We start from the raw sequence: 26,914 nt of genomic DNA on the forward strand, positions 1-26,914 counted from the left end.
ATACAGTCAATTGAAGAATGTTTCATGCAGCTCAAGGAACACAGCAGTATATTTGGGATGTTGTATGATATTCCAAAACTCCTCACTATACCTGAATAAGACCTACACCAGCAATGCAGGGCACTAGAGACAGTGTTTACACATGATGGCATGCATGATATTGATGTGCATGATTTAGGTGATGAACTGAAAGCCCTTTCAAGATATATTTCAGCAGGATCAACTCCAAAGGTAAGGGCAAAACCAGTTTTGCAATCCACCTTCACCTCGGCTCTTCCAGTACTCAAAAATTCGCTAGATCTGTACCTCACCTAGGTAAGAGAGGTTTCAGAGTAGCAGCGGTGTTAGTCTGTATCCGCAAAAAGAATAGGAGTATTTGTGGCACCTTAGAGACTAACAAATTTATTTGAGCATAAGCTTTCGTGGGCTACAGCCCACTTCATCGGATGCATAGAATGGAACATATAGTGAGGAGATATATATACACATACAGAGAACATGAAAAAGTGAGAGTTGTCCTACCAGTTAATTAGCCTCTTAGAATTTGTTAGTCTCCAAGTAAGAGAGAATTTCTAAACCAGAATGTGACTGCATTTTTGTTTTCTGTTTGGAACTTACAAACTCTAATATAAATGAAAAAACACACCCATTGCAGGTTAGCAACAAACTTGTCATTATTCTTCTACTTACATACTCAGGGTGGCAGCTGCCTTCCCATGATTTTAGGTAGACATTTAGAATAGCTCATTCATTCTTTACAAAGAGACACCAACCACCAATGCATATGTTTCCTTCAGACTGGTTTACATAGACCTGTGGCTCTTTCCAGCCCCTTTCCACACATATATGGATTTAGTTTGTAAACTCTTGAGGGTAGGGACCATCTTTTTATTCAATGTTTGTACAGTGCCTAGCACAATGGGGTCCTGATCCTTGACTGAGGCCTCTGGATGCTGCCGCAATACAAATAATAAATAATAATGCATGATGAAAATCACATATTGTTCGGATCCTATACTATAGACCTACTTAAATTAACACATCCATCTCCACACATTACCATTTGGGGGCATTGTAGTTGGCCAGGCTTCGCTGATGCACAGAGTAGATTTTTGCCAGTGCACATTCCTAAAGGCTGTGTTTGGTGACATTAAGATAGTAACATTGTCTGGGGTGTGTTGGTTGATTGGTTTTTTGCAGTATTGGGAGAGGAGACGTCACGTTTTTTTTCTTTACCCTTTTTAGTAGCTCTTGGCAGAGAGCTGATTATCCTCTTTACTTAGTGATTCCTTTTTCCAGCATTTCTTTTTTGAAAGTTCCAATGTATTTCCAGTAAATAAATATAACACTGTGAAAAGCTAGTTTCCCAGGAAATTTGCAGCCCTTCGGGTATAGACCTCAAACCCCTGAGCATCGCGCCATCCCGTTCCTTCTACACCTCTAGACAGCCTCCCCCACACACACTCCCATGACCTCCAGCTTGCACTGCCTGTGGTATGTGGGCTCTCCTAGGAACATCATCCTCATGGGGCTCATGTTGTGTACACTTCCAGCCTGGAGTCATGTGCCAGGCCTTCGCGTGAAACTAGATAAGGGCAATGTGAAGTGCTAGAGATCTGGAGACCAGGAGTGGCAAAAAAAAACAAACAAAAAAAACCCCATCTCGCTTCTTTATGTTCTGGTATAAATGACTATTTCCTGGTCACTCCTGGTTTTCTTTTCTCATCAGATATTTAGTGGTAAATAATAGGGTAAGAGTAATTTACATACTTGGAGTTAAGTTATGCTACAAGTCTATAACAAATGCTTTTTTGGAGCATTTCAGCTGTGTAACTCCCATTAAGTCTTACGGGGAAAGCCCCATGGGACCCTTTAATCATAGGTACGTGTTCTCATTACTGATCCCCCAGGACTTGTACATCAAGGAGGGAGACATGCCAGTTAGCTAGGTATGTGTAAGGTTTGCCTGGATGAAACATCCTTCTACCTACTGTCGTCCCTGCTTCAATCTCTCTCTCCTTATTGTTTAACTGTCATTGTGCTCTGCTATTCATCCACTGAGATGACCCCTCCTCACAGATATTCCTGTTCCCTTTGTGCTCGCCGCTCTTTGGCTGGATTTCGGCAATTGCAGGTAAAAGTTGAGAACCAGTATGACTTCCAGGACATGGCCAGCGTGGTTGCCATGGCGAAAACCTACGCCACCACCGAGGTGTTCATCGACTCCAAGTACGACATCCGAATCCAGAAAATCGGCAGCAATTACAAAGCTTACATGTGAGTGTGTGCTCTCGTGGCTGGGCTGGGGACGGGGTGGTGGGGCGGAGGCTGTAATTGGAAAGAGACATTTTTATGAATGTGGTTTAATTAGTGTCTGCTTTGGTCAGGAATAGGTGGCTTATTTAAGTTCCTTGAAGAATAGCCCTGGTGTGCTTTCACCTCTTCCCCATGCTGATCCATCTGCCCACAGATAGCTGCTCCATAACTCACCATCAATGCCTTGTTCCCAGGCTGTAAATCTATCTGTACCTGTCTCCAAGCTCAGCGTTGGACAGGTACCAGGAGATAAGCTTTACTCCCCTATCATTGCAGTAACTTGTTTTCTTAAAAGTCCTATCTCTCCTGACCATATAGACAAATCCTCCATCTCTCAGCACCCTCTAGTGGGAACAGTCACTACAATCTTTCCGTTTCAAGTGAACTATTAAAAGCAAAGGGGTGGCCTACGTTACCTCGTTGCATGCCCCACTTTGGCATGAGTCAGAGCCAACCCATGGAGTTTTACAGTGTGACTGACCCACAGCTACCCTCCTTTAGCCCCCTGACCCGGGAAATTACTCATGCCGCTGCCGTGAGGTAACACCATCGCAATAAGAAATTGCCACTGAAAGAGTGCGGTGCTAGATTATTAATATTTGTCATTTCTTATTAGTTATTATTATTTGTATTGCGGCAATGCCCAGGAGCCCTAGTCATGGACCCGGACTCCGTCGTACTAGGCACTGTATAAACACAGAACAAAAAGAGAATCTCTGCCCCTGAGAACTTACAATCTAAGTATAAGACAACAGCCAGCAAGTGGGGACAGACAGACTGATGGAGGAGTACACGGATGCAATGAGCAACACTTATCAGCATGATAGGCAGTGATCTCAGCGCACCAGCTGCCTAACCAGGGTCAAGTTTTTTGTAGGCATCCTGGCAAAGGAGAGTTTGGAGGAGGGATTTGGAGGTGGATAATGTATTAGTTTTGCAGGTGTTTACGGGGAGCTCCTCCCATGTGTGTGGGGCTGCATGGGAAAAAGCACAAAGGTGCTTGTTTGAACAGTTAGCAAGTGGGCCCAGAAGGCCGGAATCCTGGAGCAATCAGAGGTGGGAGTTGACGTCTCGAGTTAGAGGGGTTAATATGGGCATACAGCATAAAGGGTAGGTCAGGACTGCGGGGGCTGCTTAGATCAACACAGAACATTACATGCTGGGAGTAGAGTCTCCCCAGCGGCAACTCCAGAATGAAGAGAGGCGCCACCAAGTTCCATTCCATTTCTGACCCCCTTCCCAACTAAGACCGTGTACATACCTCACAATTGCTAATTCGTTTGTCACAATGACTAGGAATAGTGATAAGGGTCAGAAAAGTGGCAGCTAGTGAATTCACTGTATGCTCCTGGCAGAAATTAAAAAGCACCTATCCCAAGCTCTAATAGAGTTTGACATCAATTAAAAATAAAGTCATATAAATAAATAAAACAGTTCATTTCTCCCCATCCCAAACCAACTGAACAAGAAAAGGCAAATAATCTGGCTAATCCAGAAGTACCAGCCCTTATCAAGCTGCAGAATTCTAGATAAGTATTTGGGTCTGGCAGCATGCGCTTAAGGGCATCCGATAGATGAAACATTGTCATACACTACTTAGCACCAGTATTATTGTTAGTCTAGGATCTGTGTTCCCAAAACCCCATGGTGCTAACACAGTTACATGAGATAGACAAATGTATGTACCCACTTACTTTGCAACTAGAACTGCCCAAAATCCCTGACCAGCATCCTAGCAGAGAGGCAATTAAATAAATCAGAGAGAGAGATGACCACTCTTTTCATGTCTGGGACTTCACGGGACACACAATTACTTAGTGGAAAGGCAATGAGAGAAAATTAGTTTTAAATCTGACCCGGTCTATAATATTGCAATCACCTAATTTTTCTAGCAGTGATGTCTCAGGAAAAGCCTGACTCAAATGACCTCAGAAAAGAGGTTTAAAATGTCCTTTAAAATTCCTTACCGCGCTGACCTACCTTATCTAATCACGGAGCAGAAACAATACCATGTGACAAATGTGAACAGTCGCACTAATAGCCCATCCCACACGGGAGCAAATTTGCAAGCAATTGTTTGCTAAATAAAATTGTTTCCCATGAAACATTTGTCGAACCGTTACAAATAGGGAAGAAATCAGTGAAAATCAAAGCCAGTTCATGAAGAGAGAAAAAGGCCAAATTCATTGAATGAATTGTTTGCTACAAAAGTTCCTTTGTCCTATTCATGGAGCCACTACTGGAAACAAGTTTGGGATATCTGTATAGCCAGTCTCTGTTACTGATTGTTCCCTATGAAAGGTATCTGGTAATGGAGTTTATCCCAGTGCCAGACTGAAAATAGACTTTTTCTATGGGATAAACAAGTCCATTGTATGTCATATGAGAGAGGTGAGGGCATCCAGCCACTGACAATGGGGCCCCTTGAAAGTGTTTCAAGTTGGGTTCTCAAAAATGAAGGCATCCAAAATCACTGGGCTCTCTGGAACATCTTGGCCTTTAAGTTTGAGAATACCAATGTCTGCTGTAATGTCAGTCAGAGAGAGGACTCTCTTGGTCTGAGTGCAATGGAATCAGTCCCTGTGTTTTCATACTGCCTCCCACACATGCAAAAACTCAAAAGCTCACTTCCTCCTGAGGACTGTGTACACAGTTTCTCTCTGGAATTTGTCTACTCTGCCTCCAGGGTTTGACAGCGGGAGGATACTACAGGGTGACTAGGTCATCCCTCCCCACCCCAGATGCAAGTATACTTTCTTCCAACCCGTGCCTGAGAGACTGAGTTCAGATTCCCATTGACTTTGGTGGAGTTACTCCAGACTTACACTGATGGTGAACACCTGCTTAGCCTGTAACTAAAGCCACGCTGAAAACAACAGATAAATAGCCATGTGACACACGCCTATAATTCCACTGAATGGGTTTGGGGGACCTCATAATGCTGGTGAACCAGATAAAACTCAAATAATAATTGTGCATCAGGGAAAACAACTGAAAGAAGTGGCAAAAATTATATCAGCATCCCATCCAATGGGGTGGGATGTTTACCATGTTTTTTTTAAGGCTTGCAACCTGAGGGTCGCGCTGGACTGCCAGCTGCTTCTGAGTACCCCAGGTTGGTAGCAGCAGTTGCCAAGAATACCCCTTGCCCTCTGCACTTAACAAGAGGGTTGTACCCTTTTTTTTAGACCTCACTCCTGATGTTCGTGCTCTTGTCCTCTTGCAGTTGAATGGCTGCAGTGGAGCCAGAAACTGAGCTACAGTCGAATGGAATGGCCTAGTTATGAAGTGGTGATTCCCACACTGAGCATATTACACCAGTGCTTCATGATTCACACTGTCTAGTAGTTCATTTTCAGGGGAAATTTAAGGTGTTAGCCTTGACCTATAAAGCCCTACATGGTCTGGGTCCCTTTTATTCGAGAGGCCACTTTTATTTGTTTGACCGCCATGGCAATTAGGGCCATTGGAGGCATTCTAGCTAAGAGCCTCTGGTATAAACAGGAGAGGTCTGGTGGCAGGGCCTTCTCAATGAGGAGCTCTTGGCTCTCAAATTCACTTCTACCTTGGTTTGTCAAAGCCTTAATTTGGTGCCATGCTGCAAGACTCACCTGCTCTCTCATGCTGGGAAGGGAGTGGATTTCATGAAGATGTGGTGGAGCTTATGTTAATGGTCAGGACGGCTTTTGAGAGTCTCTTTTTAAGATGTTTTTTTATATTTGAATGAAACTTTTAGTATGTTCTAGATGAAGCATCTGGACTAGAACATCAGATTGGCTCAAACAAAAAACTAGATAAACCAACCACTGCAGCAAAGCTGCACTCTCTGGAGCTCCCCCACATGGAATTTCCTTGTATTACACCATAGTATAGCTGTTTTTTTGATGCGGTATCTGTTTACATATTCCAAATGCTTCTTTTCAATGCTGATATTCCATCATTGTGTTACTAATCTGAATCTGGAAGTTCTCATCACTGATGAGAATTTGGATGTCATCAATCACTACAGGGCAATTTTCTGAACCCACATATTACAAATAAAGAGCCATTCCTACTGAAAAGCTGAGAAACACAACCCCAGAAAGGAGCATAACTTAGGGACACAGAAGGAAAGAGAGGCTGAGAGTTGAACACTGTCCTTAGGTAATGGAAAAGGCTCAGAAACCTCAAAGGGGAAGGATTCTGTTGCTTAAAGAAAAGGTCAGGAAGGTGAACAGTTTTGGTAATAGGACAGGAGGGTTTGTATGTGTGATAACCAATAGTACAGCATGTGATAATATCTTACAAATAATACAGCACTTTCCTCCCCAGATACTAGTCTAAACCATACTCAGGAATCACTTCACCCCTTCTGAGTTGGATCCCGAGAGCCATTTAACAGTTTGCAGCAGCAGTACATACATATTAGGTTAGAGCAGAAAAGGAAGAAGGAGGCCATGTCTATTTGAAACATTTCTCAGGAAATTTTAAGTGGGCAAAATGTAATGACCCAACTTTGAATTTAGCCTGGACACCAGGTTTAACACCTCTGCTCTTGTGAAAAGTGCCTTGTGATCTTTAATGACCAAAAATGATCAGGACTTTTCTACATTTCACTGAAAAGATTATGTCAGCAGCAATCAGCATCTCTCAGCACCACACTGCTACATTGGATAATGGTGCAGGAAAAAGAGTGCCACCCACTGAATCACCATGCATGCTTTCTGCAGCATAGGCGTGTTTCATGGGTGTATCAAACAAACTGATGGGATAATATCTTACAACTACTACAGCACTTTCCTCCCCGAAACCATACTCAGGAATCTTGTGAGATCTGGCAGAACTACAGCACAAGGTGCTATCATTGCAGGCTGTGTAAAGTCTGCCTTCTTCCTAAGTGCAAAGAAATGAACTAGCCCAGCACTTGACAGACAAATACAGAGCTCAGAATTTGCCAGCAGCAGCATCTTCTGTTGAAATTCACAGCCAGTTACAATGAAGGAGATTTGGAGCATTTTACAACTCTAAAAAACCTTTGGGAGAAGTTGGCGGGTGGGTCCCAGAGCAGGTGGGCCATTGAGATTAAAAAAGAGGGGACAGACAGACACTTTCCAGGCCACCACTACAATAGAAGCCAACCTCAGAGAGTAGTTTATATCTGACTTCTATGTATCTTTTCAGTCACATCTTTGCCAGGAGAATTACATATGCTTAGATTCTACAGTGCAGAGCGTAAGGTTAATTATCCCAGAGGCATTTTGCAGTCATCTCAGCTTTTCAGGATCTGATGTGTAAAAGGAGAAAAGTATTCACAAGGCCACTACATGTCACCCACCCAGCTGCAGACAAAAGATGCATTGAGGTTCTTAGTTCCTTGCTCCTAGTTTGAGTCTTTCATTTACTGGATGATCAGAATTTGTTGGGAGCACTGTGGACTGTAGGACTGGAAAGGACACCCTGCTGAATCACCCATGTTCCCCACACACACTGAGTTAGGTGTGAAAACTACCTCTTTGGAGGGGTTGGTTTGTCATCCTGTGATTGGTTTGTTTTCCCAGGAGGACATCCATCTCTGGAAACTGGAAGGCAAACACAGGTTCTGCCATGCTGGAGCAGATCGCAATGACAGAGAGGTAAGGGAGAGAAGGGGCTTTCAAAAAAGAAAGAGCAAAGCTGATACTGAAGCTACAGCACGACTTAAGCACATGCTTAAAGTTAAGTATGGCTAAGTGCTTTGCTGAATAGGGGTGAACGTAAGCACATGCTCAAATACTTTGCTGAATACTGGGCAAAAATGAGGGGTTGACAGTGCTGGCTAAATCCAGGTATCATGGTGACAAATCAAGTGCAAATTTAACTCCCCTACAAACACATGCATAAGTATATACACATCGGCCACTGTGCTTAATTCTAACCTGCAGCACCTCTGCTATTCCTATCCCGGCTGTTCCTGTGCATCGGAGTCCTCACCAGGAGCAGCCTCTGCTATTCCACCTCTGGGCATCTGAAAATTCTGCCTCTCAGGAGAAAGGGTGGTTGGTCTGGACGAATGTCCATTAGTAAACTTGGTGAGACCACCAGCCCCATTTCATTTGTGGCTTAGCCTGGATTTTGAACCCAGACACCCTCAAGCTTCCCTCTAGAATATACGTGGCTCCCAAGAAGCTGCCCTGTGGTACATGACCAGCATCCAGTTGCAGCTGCACATGAGTGGGCCTTGCAGTGCTTAGTGCATTAGCATGGGCATCCTGCTTGATTCACAGAGTTAATCCCCAGTGTAAACAGCGCATTCCTGCTGCCCACCTCCTCCATACAAACCCAGGGTTGGAAAGAGCCTGCTTACTGGAGTGAATTTATTGTGATTTAATAAGTTTCATAACTGTACAGATGATGGGGGCTGAAATAGCCTCCTATTCCAGAGAAGAGCAACAAAAATGATTAAAGGTCTAGATAATATGACCTATGAGGGAAGATTGAAAAAATTGGGGTTTTTTTAGTCTGGGGAAGAGAAGACTGAGAGGGGACATGATAACAGAATTCAAGTAAAAGTAAAAGGTTGTTACAAGGAGGAGAGAGAAAAATTGTTCTGGTTAACCTCTGAGGATAGGACAAGAAGCAATGGGCTTAAATTGCAGCAAGGGAGGTTTAGGTTGGACATCAGGAAAAACTTCCTAACTGTCAGGGTGGTTAAGTACTGGAATAAATTGCTTAGGGAGGTTGTGGAATCTCCATTATTGGAGATTTTTAAGAGCAGGTTAGATAAACACCTGTCAGGGATGGTCTAGATAGTACTTAGTCCTGCCATGAGTGCAGGGGACTGGATTAGATGACCTCTCGAGGTCCCTTCCAGTTCTATGATTCTATGATTACCTCCTCTGAGTGGGGGTGTGGCTTCGCTTTGTCTCCTCATTGAGGCAGGGAGTGACAAGGAAGGATTTATTAATTGTATATGCTATTTTCTTGCCCCATCTGTATATGATCCTGTGTTCTTGCAGATTCATCATTAGATCATGAAGATCAAACTATAGGTGCTCCGGTTGCCTTCAAGATCATAGGCTCTTTTCTCCTTCCCCTTTAGGTCTGCATAGGTAGCTCTGAGATCCTCAGTGTTTTCCTGTTTCAATTTCCACTCAGTGTGAGAGTCCTGCTTGCAGATCTTCTGCTTTGAGATTTTTTGTATTGAAATGGTCAGGACCACCGCACAGCTGCACAGAAAGAAAACAAGCAAAACTCATTCCCTCTCCTGTTCCAATGTAGGGACAGCTGAGGGAGCATGGTCGCCATCATAATGCATCTCTTGTCATTCCCTCTCCTCTTCCAGTGCAGAGACAGCTGAGGGGGCACCCCATCATACATGGCCTCCTGCTCCTGCCAGCTCATGTTCCCGTGCTAGGACAGCTGGAAGCAGGGGCTCCCATTATATAGCATCTCCTACTCTCACTCTGACACAGCAGCATATATTCAACAGGAGGGAAATACTTGGAAAGCAGTAATATTAAATGGATATAGGGGTTCTTGGGAACAGCTTGCAGGGTGGTGATGTAGAGGAAACAAATGAAAAAGCCTGTGCAGTTTGGGGCTGTATATTCAGAGACATCATGTCACAGAACAGCGAGGTAATAGCCACTCACTATAGAGCTCCACTCTGGCTCTCCACACCTAGAACATGCCAACTGCCGGGCATCTCAGCATCAGAAAGTTGTCTACGGGGGGGGTGGGGAATTCAGGGCAGAGCAATAACAATTTCAGGGACTTTCTTCTGAGGAAAGATAAAATGAACTAAACATTTACAGCTTGGCTAAGTGACACGTAAGTGGGGGAGATTTGAGGTGTGTAAATACTGGTGAGAGATAGAAATGATTTCAGGTGGTTCGAGGGGATATAAGTAGGAGTAGAGAGTTGATGTGCAATGAAGGAAAATGTAGGCGTTCATCATGCAAGATCTCCTATTTCCTCTATTGCCTGTAGAATAGAGGGAGGGGATGTCTCATCATCATAACTCTGAGTTGCTGTGAAGAGCGTTCTATACACTTCCAAAGGCAGAGGGTCATCATCATCATCATCATGTTCCCATTATGCAGTGGTGTAGTTCCTCCGCTCCTGTCTGTTTCTGACAAGTCTTTCAATGGTTCCCCAGTTTTTCAACTCGGCTTCCACAGCTCTTCGCCATGTTGTTTTCGGGTGGCCTCATTTTTGCTTGCCTTCAGGTGTCTATCTTATTACTACTCTGGTGATGGAATCAGTTTCCATCCGAAGCACATGGCCAATCCATCTCTAACGCCTCCTGGCAATGATGGTGCTCATGTCCTCTTGGTTGCACTGTGTCAATAGATCTTGGCTTGAGATTGTTCTGGGCCAAAAGATACAAAGGATTTTTCTGAGGCAGGTGGTATGGAATGAAGACAGTTTGGACATGTCATACTTTTTCATTCCCCAGCATTCTGCACTATAAAGTAATGTTGAAAGTACGCAGCTCTGATGAATCTTGAGTTTGGTTTTGGTGTTGTATTTTGATGATTTCCAGACTGTATTTAAGCTCCTGAAGGTGTTCCTGGCTGCATTGATTTTGTTCCGGATGTCCTGGCTTGTTCCACCATCCTGGCTGATGGTGCTGCCTAAGTATATGAATGTTTCTACATTGGTGAGAACATAATCCTCTATCCATACTGGTGATGGTGAATCAATATTAAAGGTCATGATATCTATCTTATTGCGGTTGAATAAGGCAGAGGGTGGGGGGTCTATATTTGGTGGGAGGCTGAGAAAGTTGGCACCCTACTAGCATGGAGACCTTATTTTAATCCTTGAGCAGCCAGATAATTCCCAGCCATGTGTCTGTGTGGATTCTGCAGGTACAGACTCTGGGCGGACTCCTGCGCCGAGATGTTTGGAGGCCTCGATATTTGTGCCGTCAAAGCTGTCCACAGCAAAGATGGGAAGGACTATATCATTGAGGTGAGAGCTTGAGTGACTGGAGTTCATGTCTACTTCATCCGAGTACGTCCACAAACACAAACTCTCCCACGCATGCTCAGACAGTCAGACATACTCTAAGTACACGCTCTGCCCCTTGACCCAGTCATTTTCTCCTCACAGTGACCAGGATCATTTCAACTAATGTGCCCAAGCAAGGACTAACTGTGAGTCGCAACCAAATTGCCAGATACCTGTGAATGGGCTCCTGGGTCGATGTTAAGATTAGAAGTCAGGCTCAGGAGTCAGTCACAAGCAGGGTGCATGTCACATAGGAGCCAACGATGAACTGGATGGAACTAGAGCTGTAGGGAAGAGGACTATAAGTAGCATGAATGAGCCTTGTTGTCTTCATCAGACCCTAGATGCACCCCTTAAAATCGTTTGCCCAGGCCTGAGTTTATTGAGCTAGCAGATAAGCAAGACAAGCCCCCACGAGAGTTTGTGGGTTCCAGTCACATCAGCTGCACAAGCTGTGGTTGAGAAGGCAAGCGTTCAAAGTGATACTTCCCATGCCAGGGAGTTGAACATGGGAATGGGACGGGTAACATGATCCGGGTCATTGGAACAGGACGGGTCCTGAAAAGCTGGCAGGAAAATCAAATTGGAAACTCAAGAGCCACTCCGGGCATGACCAAATCTGGCAAATGAGCTAGTGTCCTCTGCTCCATGTGATGTTATTGGAAGTGAGGCTCAGCATCTGACCTGCTGTGAACTCCGCCAACACAGCCCAGGCAGAGGAAGATGAGCAAAGCTGGCCTGCCGTTTCGTTCGAGGGTGCTGACACATTAGAAAGCTATGTGTGGGAGAGCACTCCCACCCACCGAGGCTTGGGAAGCTGATGAGAACCACATGAGCCTTACGGCCACTGCACATTCCAGTCTTGTGCATCTCCTCCTCAGGGACCAGGGACCTGTCAGAGGTCGTGTAATACAAGTGCTCTGCCAGCAATGAAAACATTCGCCTGCTTCTTCCAAATGGCAAGAGGGGTGCTGCTGTCATTCTGACTCCTTTATGTAAGTTGGCAGCAGCTTTTGGTGGAGCTGCTCCTCTTCAAACCCCACCCCAGAATCGAGCCTTTTAAACTCAACATACTTCAGTGTGTGTGTGTGTGTGTGTGTGTGTATACACCTGCCCGTGTCTGGGGGAAGGTAAGAAGGTACGCACACCTGCCTCTCTGAACGCATGGGTGCTTGTATGTACACACACATCTTCCTGTGTGGTTTTGTATGTGGGGTGGGGAGTTTGACCCATCTGCCTTTGTATGGGTATGTATGTCCATGTGCATGTGTACATGTCTGCCTCAGTGTGTGTGTGGGGGGGGGAGGGGAGGATGGCACACCTGCTTCTGTGTATAACTTCGGGATGGGGGTGGAGTTGAAACCTGCTTCCATGTTTGTGTCACTGAGTCGAGGGCACGCCCATAGACTTACACCCATTACCACATTGCACACACAGACAGAAACGCGCACCTGCACACACATTACACCATGATTCTACACTGAACAAAACACACAGAGTGAGGTCAGCTGTTACCAATCAGAGGCGCCAGGCTGATTTCAACTGAGCTAAGCCAAATTCCACCAGCTAAGGATCTGGCCCAGAGGGTCTGCTATGCCAGGGGTTCAGCAGGAGTTCAGATACCAGATTGCTGGGCACTGTATGGGAACATGAATGGAATAGAGTAGAACAAAGCAAAGCAGGCACATTTTCTACTTTATGCCAGTTCTGAGAGAGAAGCTGAGAAGTACTGTAATTACTTTCCCCTAGTCCAGTTCCTTGAGTGGGCTTTTTTTTTGGCCAGAAGCTGGTGGGTTGGTTGTTCTGTGCTTTGTTTTGTTGGGGAGGGGAGTGTGACAGCCCAATCAGCTGCATTTCACTTTGTGAGAAGGAAAATTTGCTGTGAAATTTTGCAAGAAATGACTCCAAAATTCACTCAATAAATAAAAGGTAAAGATTGCACAATGGCATGGAAACAAGGAATCAAGTTCCCTGAGAACTCACAATGTGAAATACAGCCAGATCTGTGTTTTGTGAGACTTATCACCATTGCTTATGGCAAACAGGGGCTCAGATTAGGAGAGAGGAGGTTGAGCACAAGAAAGGAGGATTATGCCATCCAGAAATCTGAAGTAATTAATATAAATTTATCTTCGACCTGATTTCCATACCTTTATTATTAGCTGAGCTCTCCATCTTTATTTGCCACGTGGCATTGGGGTAGTTTCATGGTACTTTAAGGGCTACATTCAGACGTCGAGTCTCTTCCCTTGATTTCAGCGCTTTTCACTCACGCAGAGAAGCACTGACTTTGATTCAGCATACTGGTATTTCTTTCTCCGCACTAAAGGGCTTTGTCACTGAGCCTAGCATTTTCAGAAGGGCTCAGCACCCCCAATGGAGGCCAAGTTTTCAAAAGAGTTTCACTCCTCTTTAGGCACCTGGAGGAGTGGCCAGATTTTCAGCGTTGCTCAGTGCACTGGGTCCCTGTTGGGGGCTGTGCACCTGAAAATCTGGCCCGTTTTTGTAATCTAAAATAACTCCACAATGATGAGTCATTTTACAGATGACGGGGGGGGGGGGGGAGTAAAATGATCCACGAAACTAAAGAGTAATCAAAATTGGATTGACTTCATGTTTTTTATTCTTCTCTCATGGCCAGCAGTGCCACATGTATTGTTATCGTAGAGCTCTGTGGATCTAGCCACACGCACTACAAGGACTCTACTACTCTGTGTGATGGCCTGTCCAGTCTTTCACCATTGTCGTATCAATCCCTTTGATCTGTCGAATCATCTGTTTCCTTCCTTCCCTCCAATCACCCAACACCTCGACACTCGCACATGAGAACATGGAATAACAAACCCAGCCTCCAGCTCTTGGCGTAAGATAGAAGGCGGGGAAGGGGTTTTCCTGGATCTCTTCTCTGCCTTGCCGCCTTCCGTTCCCTCTGAGATATCTTATCGCGCAACAGCAGCTGTGTCAGGAGACAGCCAGTGACCTTGGGCAACTACAAAGGCAGGGTTTGTGTGTGCTGACATCTTCCCCTCTCCCTCAGCTGTTCTTTGGTCTCATTCTCGGGAAGAGATGAGAGGAATATGTTTGTATTTTATATATTCCATCTGGGTGGTTTATCTCAGCATTATGGGGCCAGATTCTGCTCTTGGCACCTGTATAACTCTGAGGTAGCTGCACTGACACAACTGAAAAACATTTGGCCCAGAAAAACTGTGTCCTTTCTTATTAGCTTCATCCTCCCCATGCCTTAGTCAGTGATAGCCCAGTGTTTGGGCTCCCTCAATCAATACCACAGAAGTGAGCTGAGTCAGAAATCACAAAATAAGACATAGAAACAACCTAATGCCTGATGTTGCTCCATTGACTTTGATGAGCCTAAAACAGGATTAATTTAGCCTGGATGTGTCTGTTTCTAAATGATACCCTGTCCTTTCACTTCAGCCAGCATATCACATGCTACTGCAGTAATGATGGGAAATAATTCCCAAGTTGAAGAGATGAGATGGGTTTTTTTTTAATACAGACCTATCACTACACAGTTATTTACACCCAGAGTTAGTGAGTGAGCAGATTACTTCACTGGATAATGGCTTGTTAAAGGGAACAGTGGCACCATCTAGTGGTCATAAACCATCCCTTTCACAGTAAACTAACAAGGTAAATGAAGTTGACATGGCTCTGTCCTTTCCTACATATGAGCAGGTTCCAGAATTGCCAAATGAAATGGGGATGCCTCATGGAGCTACATGCTAGCAAGACCCCCTAATAGAAATCAGGTTAGATTTCAAGTCCAATGTTTTATAGTTCTCCCAGCCAGTCTGCTGCCACACCTTTGTGGCAGCCAAACCCAGCTATCTCTGGACCTCAAGAAGCCTGTTCTACAAAGAAGCAGAGGAGATGACAGCAGATTTGAACATTTAACATATTTATCTGACCCCCCCTTCCATTTAACCTGCTCCACACATATCCTAGACCAGGGGTGGCCAACCTGAGCCTGAGAAGGAGCCAGAATTTACCAATGTACATTGCCAAAGAGCCACAGTAATGTCAGCAGCTCCCCTCATCCACTCCCCAACCCCCAGTGCCTCCTGCCTGCCGACAGCTCCCACCAATCAGTGCCTACCCCCCCTCCATCAGCTGTTTCAAGTTGGCAGGAGGCTATGGGGGGGGAGCGAGGGCATGGCAGACTCAGGAGAAGTGGTAGGGGCCTTGGGGGAAGCAGTGGAGTGCAGGCAGGGCTTGGGGCAGAGCAGGGGGTTGAGCAGTGAGCACCCCCCATGACATTGGAAAGTTAGCATCTATAGCTCCAGCCCTGGGATCAGTGCTTAGGTAAGAAGTTGCATATTAACCTCGGAAGAGCTGCATGCAGCTCAGGAGATACAGGTTGGCCACCCCTGTCCTAGACCATAAATCAAGAAAGCAATGGATTTTGGTACCAGTCCTCTTCTCATCAGATTTTCAAAATTAAAGCTGTCCACAGGCATAGCGTCTGGATTTTATATAAGCTCATATGTAACAAAACTAAAGTGGAGACCAAATTAAGGAGAGTTGAACAGTTACTCCATTAATAAGTCACCTCTATGTCAGAGGGTCAGGTTGGAACCATCTGTTGATGAACTGACTTCACAAACAGACTTCCTTAAACCTAACTATAGAAACATGCGAAACGTTCTGCTTAATAATAATAATACCTAACTCTTACAGAGTGCTTTTCATCAGTAGATCTCAAAGCACTTTACAAAAGGAGGTCCGTGTCATTAGCCCCACTTTACAGCTAGGGAAACTGAGGCACAGAGGGGGGAGTGACTTTCCCAAGGTCACCTAGCCAGCAGTGGCAGAGCTGAGACTAGCGTCTCAGTTCAGACTGTACGCTTGGAGCTCTAGTGGGGCAGACTTGCAGTTGCAATTGTTATCTGTGTGTGTCAGAGCTTTATCTGACAAATGCAAACTTTACTGCTGCATTTCCTGGATTTCCAAAGTTTAGTTTTCTTAAAAGACCCTAACATTCTGGTAGGTTAATAAGCACCCCCAACTGAACCTTAGCTTCACCATAAAGAGCTGCTTTGTACGGGACTTGGTTAATGTTTGTAAAGCTGTTGGGATATGACAAACAACTTTGATGATTATGGTGATGTTTCAGGGGTGGTGTACAGCTGTGGGTCTCACTCATTTTAAGACTGTGGATCCCTTCAAACTTTTGCTTCCTCACGTTCCCTGTGGTAATTGTAGTGCATGTTTACATGGCAAAGTAATGTCAGCACTGCGTAAAAGAGACCAGCTGAGAGGAAGTTTACTTTCATGGCATGGGTACTGCTGTTTGGAGACATCCTGTCTATTTTGTGCCTGTGTTGTTTATTTCCTTACTTCCTGTAGAGCTTTGCATTGATTACCAGCTTTGCCCTGGTTGCCTCTAGTCCCCCTTGCACTAATCTGCACGGGTCTCTTTGCAGTTTGTTTCCTTTCTCCTTTATACCTGGAACCCTTCCTGTCGGAGTGTCAACCACAAATATCACCACAGTTGAACTCCAGAGAAACACCCATCAATGAAAGACATTCAATCAGCCTCTCTGGCTGTAGGAAGAATCTAGTTTGTGTTTGATCAAAAAAAGTCTCCAGAAACCCTTATCAAGCCTAGGCCTGGGCTCCAACTGGCAGGAGGCAGCATTTCTCAAAAACTGAGATATGTGCCAGCTATTGTGATAGGCAGCTCCCTCCGATTCAGGTTGTGGGCAAACGATGGGAATAGTTGCCTGGGGATGAAGTAACACAGCTTGGCATCAGATTGAGTGTCTAGACCTGCCTCTGCCACTAGGAAGCTGCCTTACTAGCTGTCCTTTTCTCTCTTTGTGCAGGTGATGGATAGCTCGATGCCCCTGATAGGGGAGCACGTGGAGGAGGACACACAGCTCGTAGCTGATCTGGTTGTCTCCAAAATGACTCAACTTCTTGTGACTGCAGGATCTACCCCCTCACCTCCGAGGCCTTGGGTAAGAGTGGATGGAGCCATTCAGAAAAGTGGGTGCTTTCTGAACGCCCCCAGGAGTGATCAGCCAATCATGTACCTGAGTGGATTGAACGTTCCGGCGCTGTTGGACTGAGATGTCACCCCATGCAAAGTATTGGATCGTTCTGCTGTTACTGTTGCAGGGGTAGCTCTTCCATAAACCCTTCATGGGTTGTTCCTGAGCAATGTCTCTATTCATAGTACCAGGGCATCACATTCTCATTCAGCTTATCCACCACATACAGATACCCGGGGCCCTTTTGGCCGGGTACAGATTGTGACCAAGACTACAAACTATAAAGAGAAGCATCATCCGAGACAAACATTGGAGAACCGTTTGGTGAGAGGTGGACTCAGGGGTGGAGAGTGGGCAAGGGAATGGTAGCAGAAAGGGCAAGCGTAGGAGCATCTTCTGCTCCCAAATGTCCAAGCAGTATGGGGCAGCTGTTGCTATGGCAACTCAGGTTGGGTGGCATGATGGCAGGCAATGACATGCTGAACTAGGCTCCCTTGTAGGTGACAGCAGTGTGCTGATGGACTGGGGAAGAGGGCGATAGAATCAGTTTAAAGACATGGCATCAAATAACTTCAGTCAAGAGCAGTCAGACCAACCTATGCCAGGGAGAGTCTGGCAGGATCATAACCTTGTCCCTCCAGGGTGAGTTAAGTCTGAGAGCTTCTGCAGGGTTTATAAAGAAAACCTATCCCCCATCTCTGCCCACAAAGAATGGGAAGATTCTTAGCTGGACCCCAGCAATACATTACTCGGTAACCTATAAAGCCAAACAATGTGGCTTGTTCACTGCTGATGGAGCCCCTGCTACTCTTAAGGTCTCTGCTCCCATGAGTGAATATTAACACAAGTTCTGTTTGCCCATTGAGGAGACTCTAGAACTCTTTATAGTTTGGCTGCAACTCTCCATCCCAGCTTGACAGGTTAGCAATCCCCACAATTGAGTTTATTCCCACCTTTGCCTCTCTGGTGAAATCTGGTGCATCCCAAAGGGAGCCAGTGAGGCTTTCTGCCACTGTTAGGCCCTTCCCTAATGGCATCCCTGCTTCTTCAGAGAGACCCTGGGTCTCAGCCACCAGTCCCCGAAAAGAAGGCCTGGCTGATGTTGCTGTTCATCAGAACCCATCATTTCTGCTTTTAAACTGACCAGTAGGCTTCATGTTTAGTGCGCCCGCCTCACCGCACACTCACCCGAGGCTGAGTACTGAACCCATCTTATTTTAGAGCAACATTTGCCAATGGCAGTTTCGAATGACCGAACTGCATCATGGCACAACATGCCAGGGTTTAAATAAAAACATCTGTGAATACGAGTACCGTTTTTAAGTGTATAACAGGAACCCAGGGAGGAGGGATTGGAGAAGAATCAAGGCAGTAAAGTATTAAGTAAGACTTTCATTTTAATAAAACCACTTCCCCTTTTCCCCGGAAGCTGTCAGTTGGTTCTTTATGTAGGGAGGAACCCCTGTTGGACAGTCTGCTAGATGGAATTAAAGATGCATTATTAACTGTCTTTTTGGGGAAAAAGAAAAAGTTAGTTATGATGGTCTGGAGCTGTTATTGCTAAAGTCCAATCCTCCTTTGTTTAAGACAAAACAAGACAATCACACAGCAGAGGAGAGAAAAGAACAGTAAAGATAGAAAATGCAGCTTCTGTGCCCGGTGTTGCCTTTCTCTTGCACCCTTGCTGCTGGAGAAACACAGGCACAGCACATGGTCTGACCAGCCACGCTGAGATCTGGCAAACTATAGTAGTCTTGGTCTCTTTGAAGTATTGCTTGTGGCTGCCTCTCCAGTCCCAGGCTCATAACAGTGTTGCGAAAGGAGGACATGTCTTGGCTGGCTAAGCCAGATGCATATTAGACAGAAATCAGAAAGGAAAGAGCAGAAATAAGGTGGGGAAAGAAAAAGAAACACAGTGGAGGGGCGACAGCAGGAACCCAAGTCTCACATCCCAGCTATTGTTCAGGATTTGGCTGAAGCTGGTGGCAATGTCACTTGGTTCCCTCTCTTTGGCCCAGTGTAGTCAGGCTGCCTTTCAGGAACAGGACAACAAAGGCCCAACGGTATCATGGTGGATCCCAAGAGACGGTGGGAGTGGCAGCCACAGTGACAAAGCTCAATCCTTCCAGCCCACGCATCCGGTCTCCGTCCATTTAGTGACTCCGAGATGAACAATGTCCAAGATGGGTTGGCAACCACATCCCAATAACATTAACCAATTAAAACACTCGTCGGTGATTTCAACTCTAAACATTTCTTCCCATTTCTAGATTTGTTTAGCTCCTTGTCATGCCAACCCATGACTTTGCCAGGAGCCTTGAAGGCCCCTTAACAGTTCTTTTAACCTAAACAATCCAGTTTGGACCAGTCTATGTGGCTCCAACTTTGCTGACTTTCATAAACAATTTTATGTAACAGGCTGAGTTGGACTCTTGTTACCTTGGACAGCTTAGAGTACAGGCCTCTGCACAACAGTCCCGTGTTGTTTAAACTGTTTATTAATTATCAGAAAAGGAGAGTGAGCAGATAGATAGCAAAATTAGAGAGGACTGGGAGGAACTTCAGCAAGACCTAACCAAGCTAGGTGAATGAGAGAAACAATGGCAAACAAAATTCAGTGTTGATAAATGCAAATTAATGCACATTGGAGGGGAAAATTTAAACTACTTGTTTTAAATTAACTGTATCAACTCAACTGGCCTCACAGTAGGCAGTTCAGTGAAAACCTCTGCTGAGTGCACAGCTGCAGGCAAAAAAATCAAACAAGTTGTTAGGATTTGTAAGAAATGGGATGGTGAACAACATGGAGACTATTCTAATGCCTTTATACAAATCAGTGGTGCAGCCTTATCTGGATACTGTTTGCAGTATTAATCACCCCAGCTGAACAATGGATAGTGCACAACTAGAAGGGGCTCAGAAAAAGGTGGTGAGAAAGATCCAGGGCCTGGAAACACTCTCCTGGGAAGAGAAACTGAAATGATGTCCACCTATTCTCCCTGTCTCTTAGGAGAGAACAAGGGGACATTCAATGAAATTAAAAGGTGGGAAACCAATAAAAGGAAATAACTAGACTGTGGTATTCACTGCTACAGAAAGTCATTGAGACCAAGAACTTAACAAGATTGAAAAACGGATTGGACATTATAGGGATGTCAGGAATTTCCAGAGTTATAATTAATTGACAATCCATGTGGAAGGGATATTAAACCTTATGGTTTAAGCCAATTTCTAACTATTAGAAATCAGGATGAGACCTGATAACTCCACACCTGTTAGGTTTAGTGCAGGATTCTTACATATATCTACTTCTGAAGCATCTGGTGCTGGCCACTGGGCTAGATGGGCCTCAGGTTTGATCCAGTCTGGTAATTCCTCTGTTTGTAAACCCACTTTTAAAAAATGCAACTCTACAGTCATTCTCCTCTAGCTAACAGTTTCCAAGCTCTTTCCTACTCTGTTCTCCATCATAATACCATGGAACCTTACAGGCCTTATGCTGCAGTGGCAGAGTGTGTGTTGAAAACACCACAACATTCAAAGTTCTGTCATCCCTAGTTCTCCTTTTGAACATGTTCTGACGACCGTAATGATTTTTTTCCAGCCACAACAAGTCCAGCCTCAGTCAATGAAATCACAGATGCAGCCTCAGCCTGGACCTCAGCTTGGACAACCACCCCAACCACGGCCACCTCCTCAAGGTACTGTACTCTAGGACCTCTGGCAAAAGTAACCTAGACAGTTCATTTTGGGATCTGATTCAGACTTTACAGAGAAATCTCTTCACCCGTCACTGAAATTGCAGCCAGCGCTGTGATGAAATACAGTGACTGTTCAACAGTGCACAGTAACATTACATAACAGTTCAGAAAAGGCAATCAAGAAGAATAGCATCTCCAGTGGAAAATGCAGGTAGAATTGAGCTCAGCAGACTGTAATTGCCCAAGCTGGAATTTGGCGAAGACATTGGGGTAACACTTTTACTCATGCACAAGAGTACATGAGGTCTTTAAAGGCTATTAGCTTTGCTCTTTGAAACGGTGTATAAAACATTAAGGGACACATGTCTGTCTATTTTCACTTTCTAGGAGCATCGTTTTATGTGGCTTTAGGATGGCAGAAAAGTCAGGCTTTGCTTTGAGGGTCTCTCATCCAAAAATGCTGAAGCATCCACCCACTGATCATGTTATAATATAGAAGCATGGATGGTGATGTGGCATACAAGCACCTCATCGTAACTATCCAGGGAAGGTGCTGTTGACCCAAACTTCCATTTTCTGTGGGGAAAGCTAGTTCTCCCATTGATTCCAACCTTCCACCCCCCACAATTCAGGCTCCCACACAAGATTCATCAAGGACAAGAAATGGTGACAATCACATGGAGAATTAAGGCACGCTGAGACAGCTCTACCTGGGAGAAGGATGGCAGGGTTTCCTTGGTGTTAAAAAGGCAAAGAACTGTACAGCAGCAACTCCATATATGTGGGCATGTTGCCCCTGACCAACAGGTTAATGGCTTCCAGTGTCCATAACGAATAGTTTTCCTTAGGTCTCTGCATGGAGCGAGTCTGAAATGTTTCTCCTTTCACTAGAGCCTATTCCCTCATGCAACTGCTCGTTTAATGTGTCTTGTATACCTTTGTGTCCATGTTCCCTGCAGGGGGTCCACGCCAGCCTCAGGGATCTCAGCCTCCACGGACTGGAGCACCTCCACAACAACGGCTCTCTCCTCAGGGCCAGCAGCCCCAAAGTCCCCAGTCTAGCTCACCTCAGCAGCAGAGGTCGCCTGGATCCCCCCAGCTAACACGATCTTCCACTGGAACCTCCCCAGTCCAGGCCTCCAAGCCGGGCATCTTCCCACCACAGCAGCCTAGACCCCCTGCCCAAGGACGGGCTCCTACTCAACAAGGCCTTGGTGAAACACCCAAGCAGCAGGCCTCCCCACATCCACACCTGAAGTAGGTGCCCTTTAAGCTAACAGATTTGTAGATCTGAAAAAGATAATGTCTTTAAAAGTGTCCTGGCTTAGTAGACAGGCCAGGGCCTGTCTGATCCCTTGTTGCCAGGCAACAGCATTCTTCAAGACTCAGGGCTGGGCAACAGTGAGTTAATTGGTACAAGTGCCCCTGTGCTGATGCTCTCCATGGAATTGGCCTGGTAGATCCTTGGGCCACATGTATTTTTTTCAGGGAGAGCGAGAGGTCCTTTGCATCTCTGAGATTTCACATTCTCTCTCTCTCTCTCTCTCTCTCTCTCTCACACACACACACACACACACACACACTCTCTCTCTCTCTCCTTGCCCGCTCCTGCAAGGCAAAGCTGCCATCCTCTCTCAGTCAAGGAAACATCATGACTGTCCTGTCATTGGCCAGAGGGCTTGATGTGAATCACACCTTCACTCGCCCCTGGGGTTACGCTCTGCACAAACCTTTGTTGCCCCAAATTTCCAAGCATTTGTAGCGAGGCTCGGAGTACTATTATAAAGAGGGATTCAGATGCCACTGCTATGCTAAGCACCATGTCAGAGCAAAGCAAGTGGTGCTCAAAACCCAGATGGCCACTAGTGCTCCCTGTGTTGGGACTACTAGTGGAACTGACCTGGCAGTAGCAATGGTGGGAGACACCCTAGTATAGATGAGGCCTGAAGGGCTGGGTGAACTGCTATTCTGCCATCCTGCAGAGCGGGAGACACGCTTGGGTTTCCTGCATAATGAACCACTGGACCATTAGTCTGGCCTCAACAGCACTTTTAGCCTCTGGCAGTGGAAAACTGAGACCTTGGCAATTAAGATGGGTCTCTGATATAGCTGTGCAGAGCATTAGGCTGGCATCCTTAATCATCTCTTCTCCTGCCATGGGTGCAGCTGGGACCTTTGCTTTTCTTCACATACTAGATTTGCATGTTTGTTGAGGTTTGTAAACAATAGACGTTCCTCTGCTTGGGCCTTAGCTGTAATGTTTGTATTAAGTACTGCTGGTGTGGAAGTCACAGAACACACAGGCAAGGAGCCTAGCTGGGAAGTGTAGGGTACCACAGACATTACTGGAGATGACCTGGTGCTCAGTCCAGCTCCCATTGTATTCAATGGAAGTCTTTCTATTCACTTTAATTAGAGTTGGATTGGGCCTCTAGTCCATTGTCATAGCGGATATCCACATGGAGATTTGTAAAAACACTGGCATTGAAAACCCTGCCTCAATCTCTGCACACCCCAAACACAGCCTGAACTGTGAATATCTGAGCCAGCAGCCTCCAAACAGGCCTCAGGTGCCTTCGCAACCTATAGAGACTCCCCACATCTGCCCTTGAACTTGTCTGCTGCAACTGCAGCACAGCATCAATGACCAGCTTTGAATTACCAACTTCCCCTGCCCAAATGAATCCATCATCAGCCTTTCTGAGCATGAACGTCCCTTTCTGTTTCAGCAAATCCCAGTCCCTGACGAACACCTTCAGCATATCTGAATCATCACAACGGGGAAACGCCAACGAAGATGAGGCAAAAGCTGAAACCATCCGCAACCTGAGGAAGTCTTTTGCTAGCCTGTTTTCTGATTAACATCCCTGGAGTCAGATCAGTGCTTTTGTTAGCCCACTCTTCGTATCAACCTACCTGATGTTATCATGGAATTTACTCACTGGTACCTAATGATTCATGCAAAATCTGGGAACAATCCTTCAAGCTATCTTTTCTAAATGGGTTTTGCCCAGGAATTAGTTAGCCCTAGATGTGTTAATTTTAAGGGTTATTCCAACATGGGCCAGAAAAGTGATTAGGTAAAACTAGCACTTTCTCACATGGTAGATCTGCTCTGTGTGCATAGTCAGTCAGATCTGCTTACTTGAGTGACCGGAAATAATTTCAAGGTACTTTTTACTTCTATTACCCCTTTCTGAGACAACACAGCTATTGGAGAACAAATTAGATTCTATTTTGGCTTGCACATTATCAATAGAATGAATAACTATGATCCCATTACAGACCCTTTATTCTCGTTGAGGGTGACCCAAAAGGAACAGAGTTTGATTTCTGATGCGAATGTGCAGCCAGAAGTTAGAATAAACATGTTTACTTGTAAAGTGAACATGTTTGATCTGGAAATCATGGAGACACAATGAATTTGGAACCTCATAATACTAGCTTTACAGAGTCACTTTTCTGAGCAGAAACACATTTCAAGCAAAACTCGGTATCAGCTGTCAGTGAGTCCCAGAGATCATTGGAGCAGGGTATTATATTGGATTTCTGCTCTGCTCATGGCCATCTTACCAGTAGCAATGTAAATGTCTCTGTTTCCTGCCTTGAGGCTATGTTTCCTATATGTGTTTCTTGATTTCTGGGAGAAAGATGTCATGTTATAACTCTACAGCCATAGCTCAAAAATAAACCAGAAAATAGGACTGCCGCACATCTTGAAAAAATGGATAATTTATGTTCAAATATAGTTCACACCAACTTCAGATAAAATAAAAGCAGAGTTTATGAGGTGTTTGTACCCTGTTATGAGTCTTCCATACTACAGACTGGTGAGAGCCATGGGGTAAAATCTTGGCCCCACCTAAGTCAAAGGGAGTTTTTCATGGACTTAAGTGGGGCCAGGACTTCACCCATGGAGTCAATGCAAGGTGAGAGACCTGTGACTGAATGGCTTCCCCCGGAGAACTATCACTTGGGAGGGAGAACAACCAGTAGAGCCTGGTGACCCCCCAAAGTGAGAAGGCAGTTTACAGCTGGAGCCATGATGTATCTGATTGCCCCAAGGAATCTCCCCTGGGGCAGGTTATCAGTATTACGGGTACCCCAAAGAATTATTTTTCTGGAGACTCGTGAGGGTGGCAGAAAGGGACCAGTAGTTGAACCATTGCCTGTTCTGCTTTGCTTCATGGCATGTGACGGTCTAAATCAGACTGAGCCATGATAAAAATGAGTGACAAAAGCTGTATGAATAGCTGGACATTAATGGAGCTAGGACAATTTACCCCAACTGAGGCTCTGCTGCTTGGAACAGGAGCAGTTCAATTTACAACACACCTGCTGTGGGTGTGGTATTTCCATCCCACCAATCTTATGCACAGGAAGCGAGGCCCTGTGAACCCCAGTGAGGAGGCAGATGACACAGAAGACATTTCTGCTAGATTTTCCTTCTGGGTCTATCTAGTAGTGTTGTACCAATCCTCACATGTATCTTTAGGGCTGGACCCTTGAGACCATGTCCCCTTTGCAGCACACCAGGAAGTTCCGGTTTGGGGCTGGGACAGGACATTTTATGGCTATCGAACACATTTCAGTGTGCAGCTCTGCCTGTGGTTTAGTGCTTTCCTGTAACCTGAAATGGGAACAGAAACCCAAAGTAGCAAGAAAAGCAGCAGGCTGGCCATCCCATTTACACCAACATGGGAATAAAGCCAGACAATTCATTCCTGCACAACACCAGTAACAACTGTCACCACAGTGCAGCCACAGCGACCCAAGGAAATCAGCTCCCAGGGACGATCCCGACTGGGTCTTTAGATGAAATGTGTCTGCTGAGCTGTGTGCTTTCCAGCATGCCACTTTTTCTGGGTGGGGAGGCTCTTTGGATCGATGAATTATGTCTGTAGGTTAATATTGAAGGAAAATAACCTTCTGACTTATCATTTTCCTTCTGTGATTCTAGCTCTTCCTTTCGGGTTTGCTAAGTGTGAGACACGTAGCACTGTAACTACAAGTTACTGCCCCTGTGCAGGAGCGAGAAAGTGGCGCATGCTGCTTTGCAGTCTCCAAGCACAATAAAGGGGTGACAAATGGCCTTGAATTGCCATGAGCACACACTGTACACTAGCAAAAACAATAGCTGATTTAACAGGCTCCATTTTGTGGAGAGGAGGTAGTGCAACTCTGGTGAGTGGGGGGGGGTTCCTTCTTTACACACACACACACACACACACACACACACTTACTTCTTAGGCTCTTTTCTTTCTATCTAGGCTTTTCTAGAGAGTAAATGTTTCCAGCAGGGCTTTGGAGCTGTGCTCCTGCTCCGCTCCAGCTCCAGGCAAAAACCTGCAGCTCCACTGCTCCAGAGCTGCTGCACACTCCAGCTCCGGGCTCCACTCCAAAGCCCTGGCGGGGCACATCAAAGAAAAGGACTCACTGCCAGAAATCTCAGCTGTTCACCCCCACTTATAAACCAAATAACTTGTTTTGCTTCCTCTTTTCAGCACTGTCTATGCAAAACTGAAATAACTAGGAGACTAGTCTGAAATAACTAGGAGACTTCACATCAACCTACAGTGGTCACTGTACCACCAATTGGAGCACTTGCTAATGCTGCTGCTCAGAGCAGCAGCGTTTACCTTCCACTGTTTACTACTATTGACTCTATGCAAAGGTGACTCATCTAAGGGAATACAAATTTAAGGTACTATTTAGTGCTACTCAACTGCCTCAGGCCCAACAACCTGAATTCCCCTCCTCCCTCCCCCCCATTTCTTTTCAAGACCTCTGTGCAGCTACAAGTGCATGCAGCCTCTGGGAGCAAAATCTACACCTCAGCCCTGGAAGTCAATTGGAAGGCCCAGATGTGCTCCCAGCAATGCACGTTTGGTAACAGTGAGCTTTGGG

General features: G+C 45.5%; 1 protein-coding gene across 1 annotated transcript in view; it reads left to right on the plus strand.

Moving 5' to 3' along the window:
• Positions 1-24,802, plus strand: part of SYN3 (synapsin III) — a 280,859-nt gene extending 256,057 nt beyond the window's left edge. Inside the window, exons 8-14 of the mRNA XM_034777964.1 lie at positions 2,135-2,277; positions 7,854-7,928; positions 11,148-11,250; positions 17,139-17,273; positions 20,911-21,007; positions 21,967-22,264; positions 23,737-24,802. Of these exons, the coding sequence (XP_034633855.1) occupies positions 2,135-2,277; positions 7,854-7,928; positions 11,148-11,250; positions 17,139-17,273; positions 20,911-21,007; positions 21,967-22,264; positions 23,737-23,869 (984 nt within the window). The 3' untranslated portion in view covers positions 23,870-24,802. The remainder of the gene's footprint in view (positions 1-2,134; positions 2,278-7,853; positions 7,929-11,147; positions 11,251-17,138; positions 17,274-20,910; positions 21,008-21,966; positions 22,265-23,736) is intronic.
• The last annotated feature ends 2,112 nt before the right edge of the window (positions 24,803-26,914 follow it).

This window comes from Trachemys scripta, chromosome 1 (genome assembly GCF_013100865.1).
Source record: "Trachemys scripta elegans isolate TJP31775 chromosome 1, CAS_Tse_1.0, whole genome shotgun sequence".
In the NCBI taxonomy this organism is placed as follows: Eukaryota; Metazoa; Chordata; order Testudines; family Emydidae; genus Trachemys; species Trachemys scripta.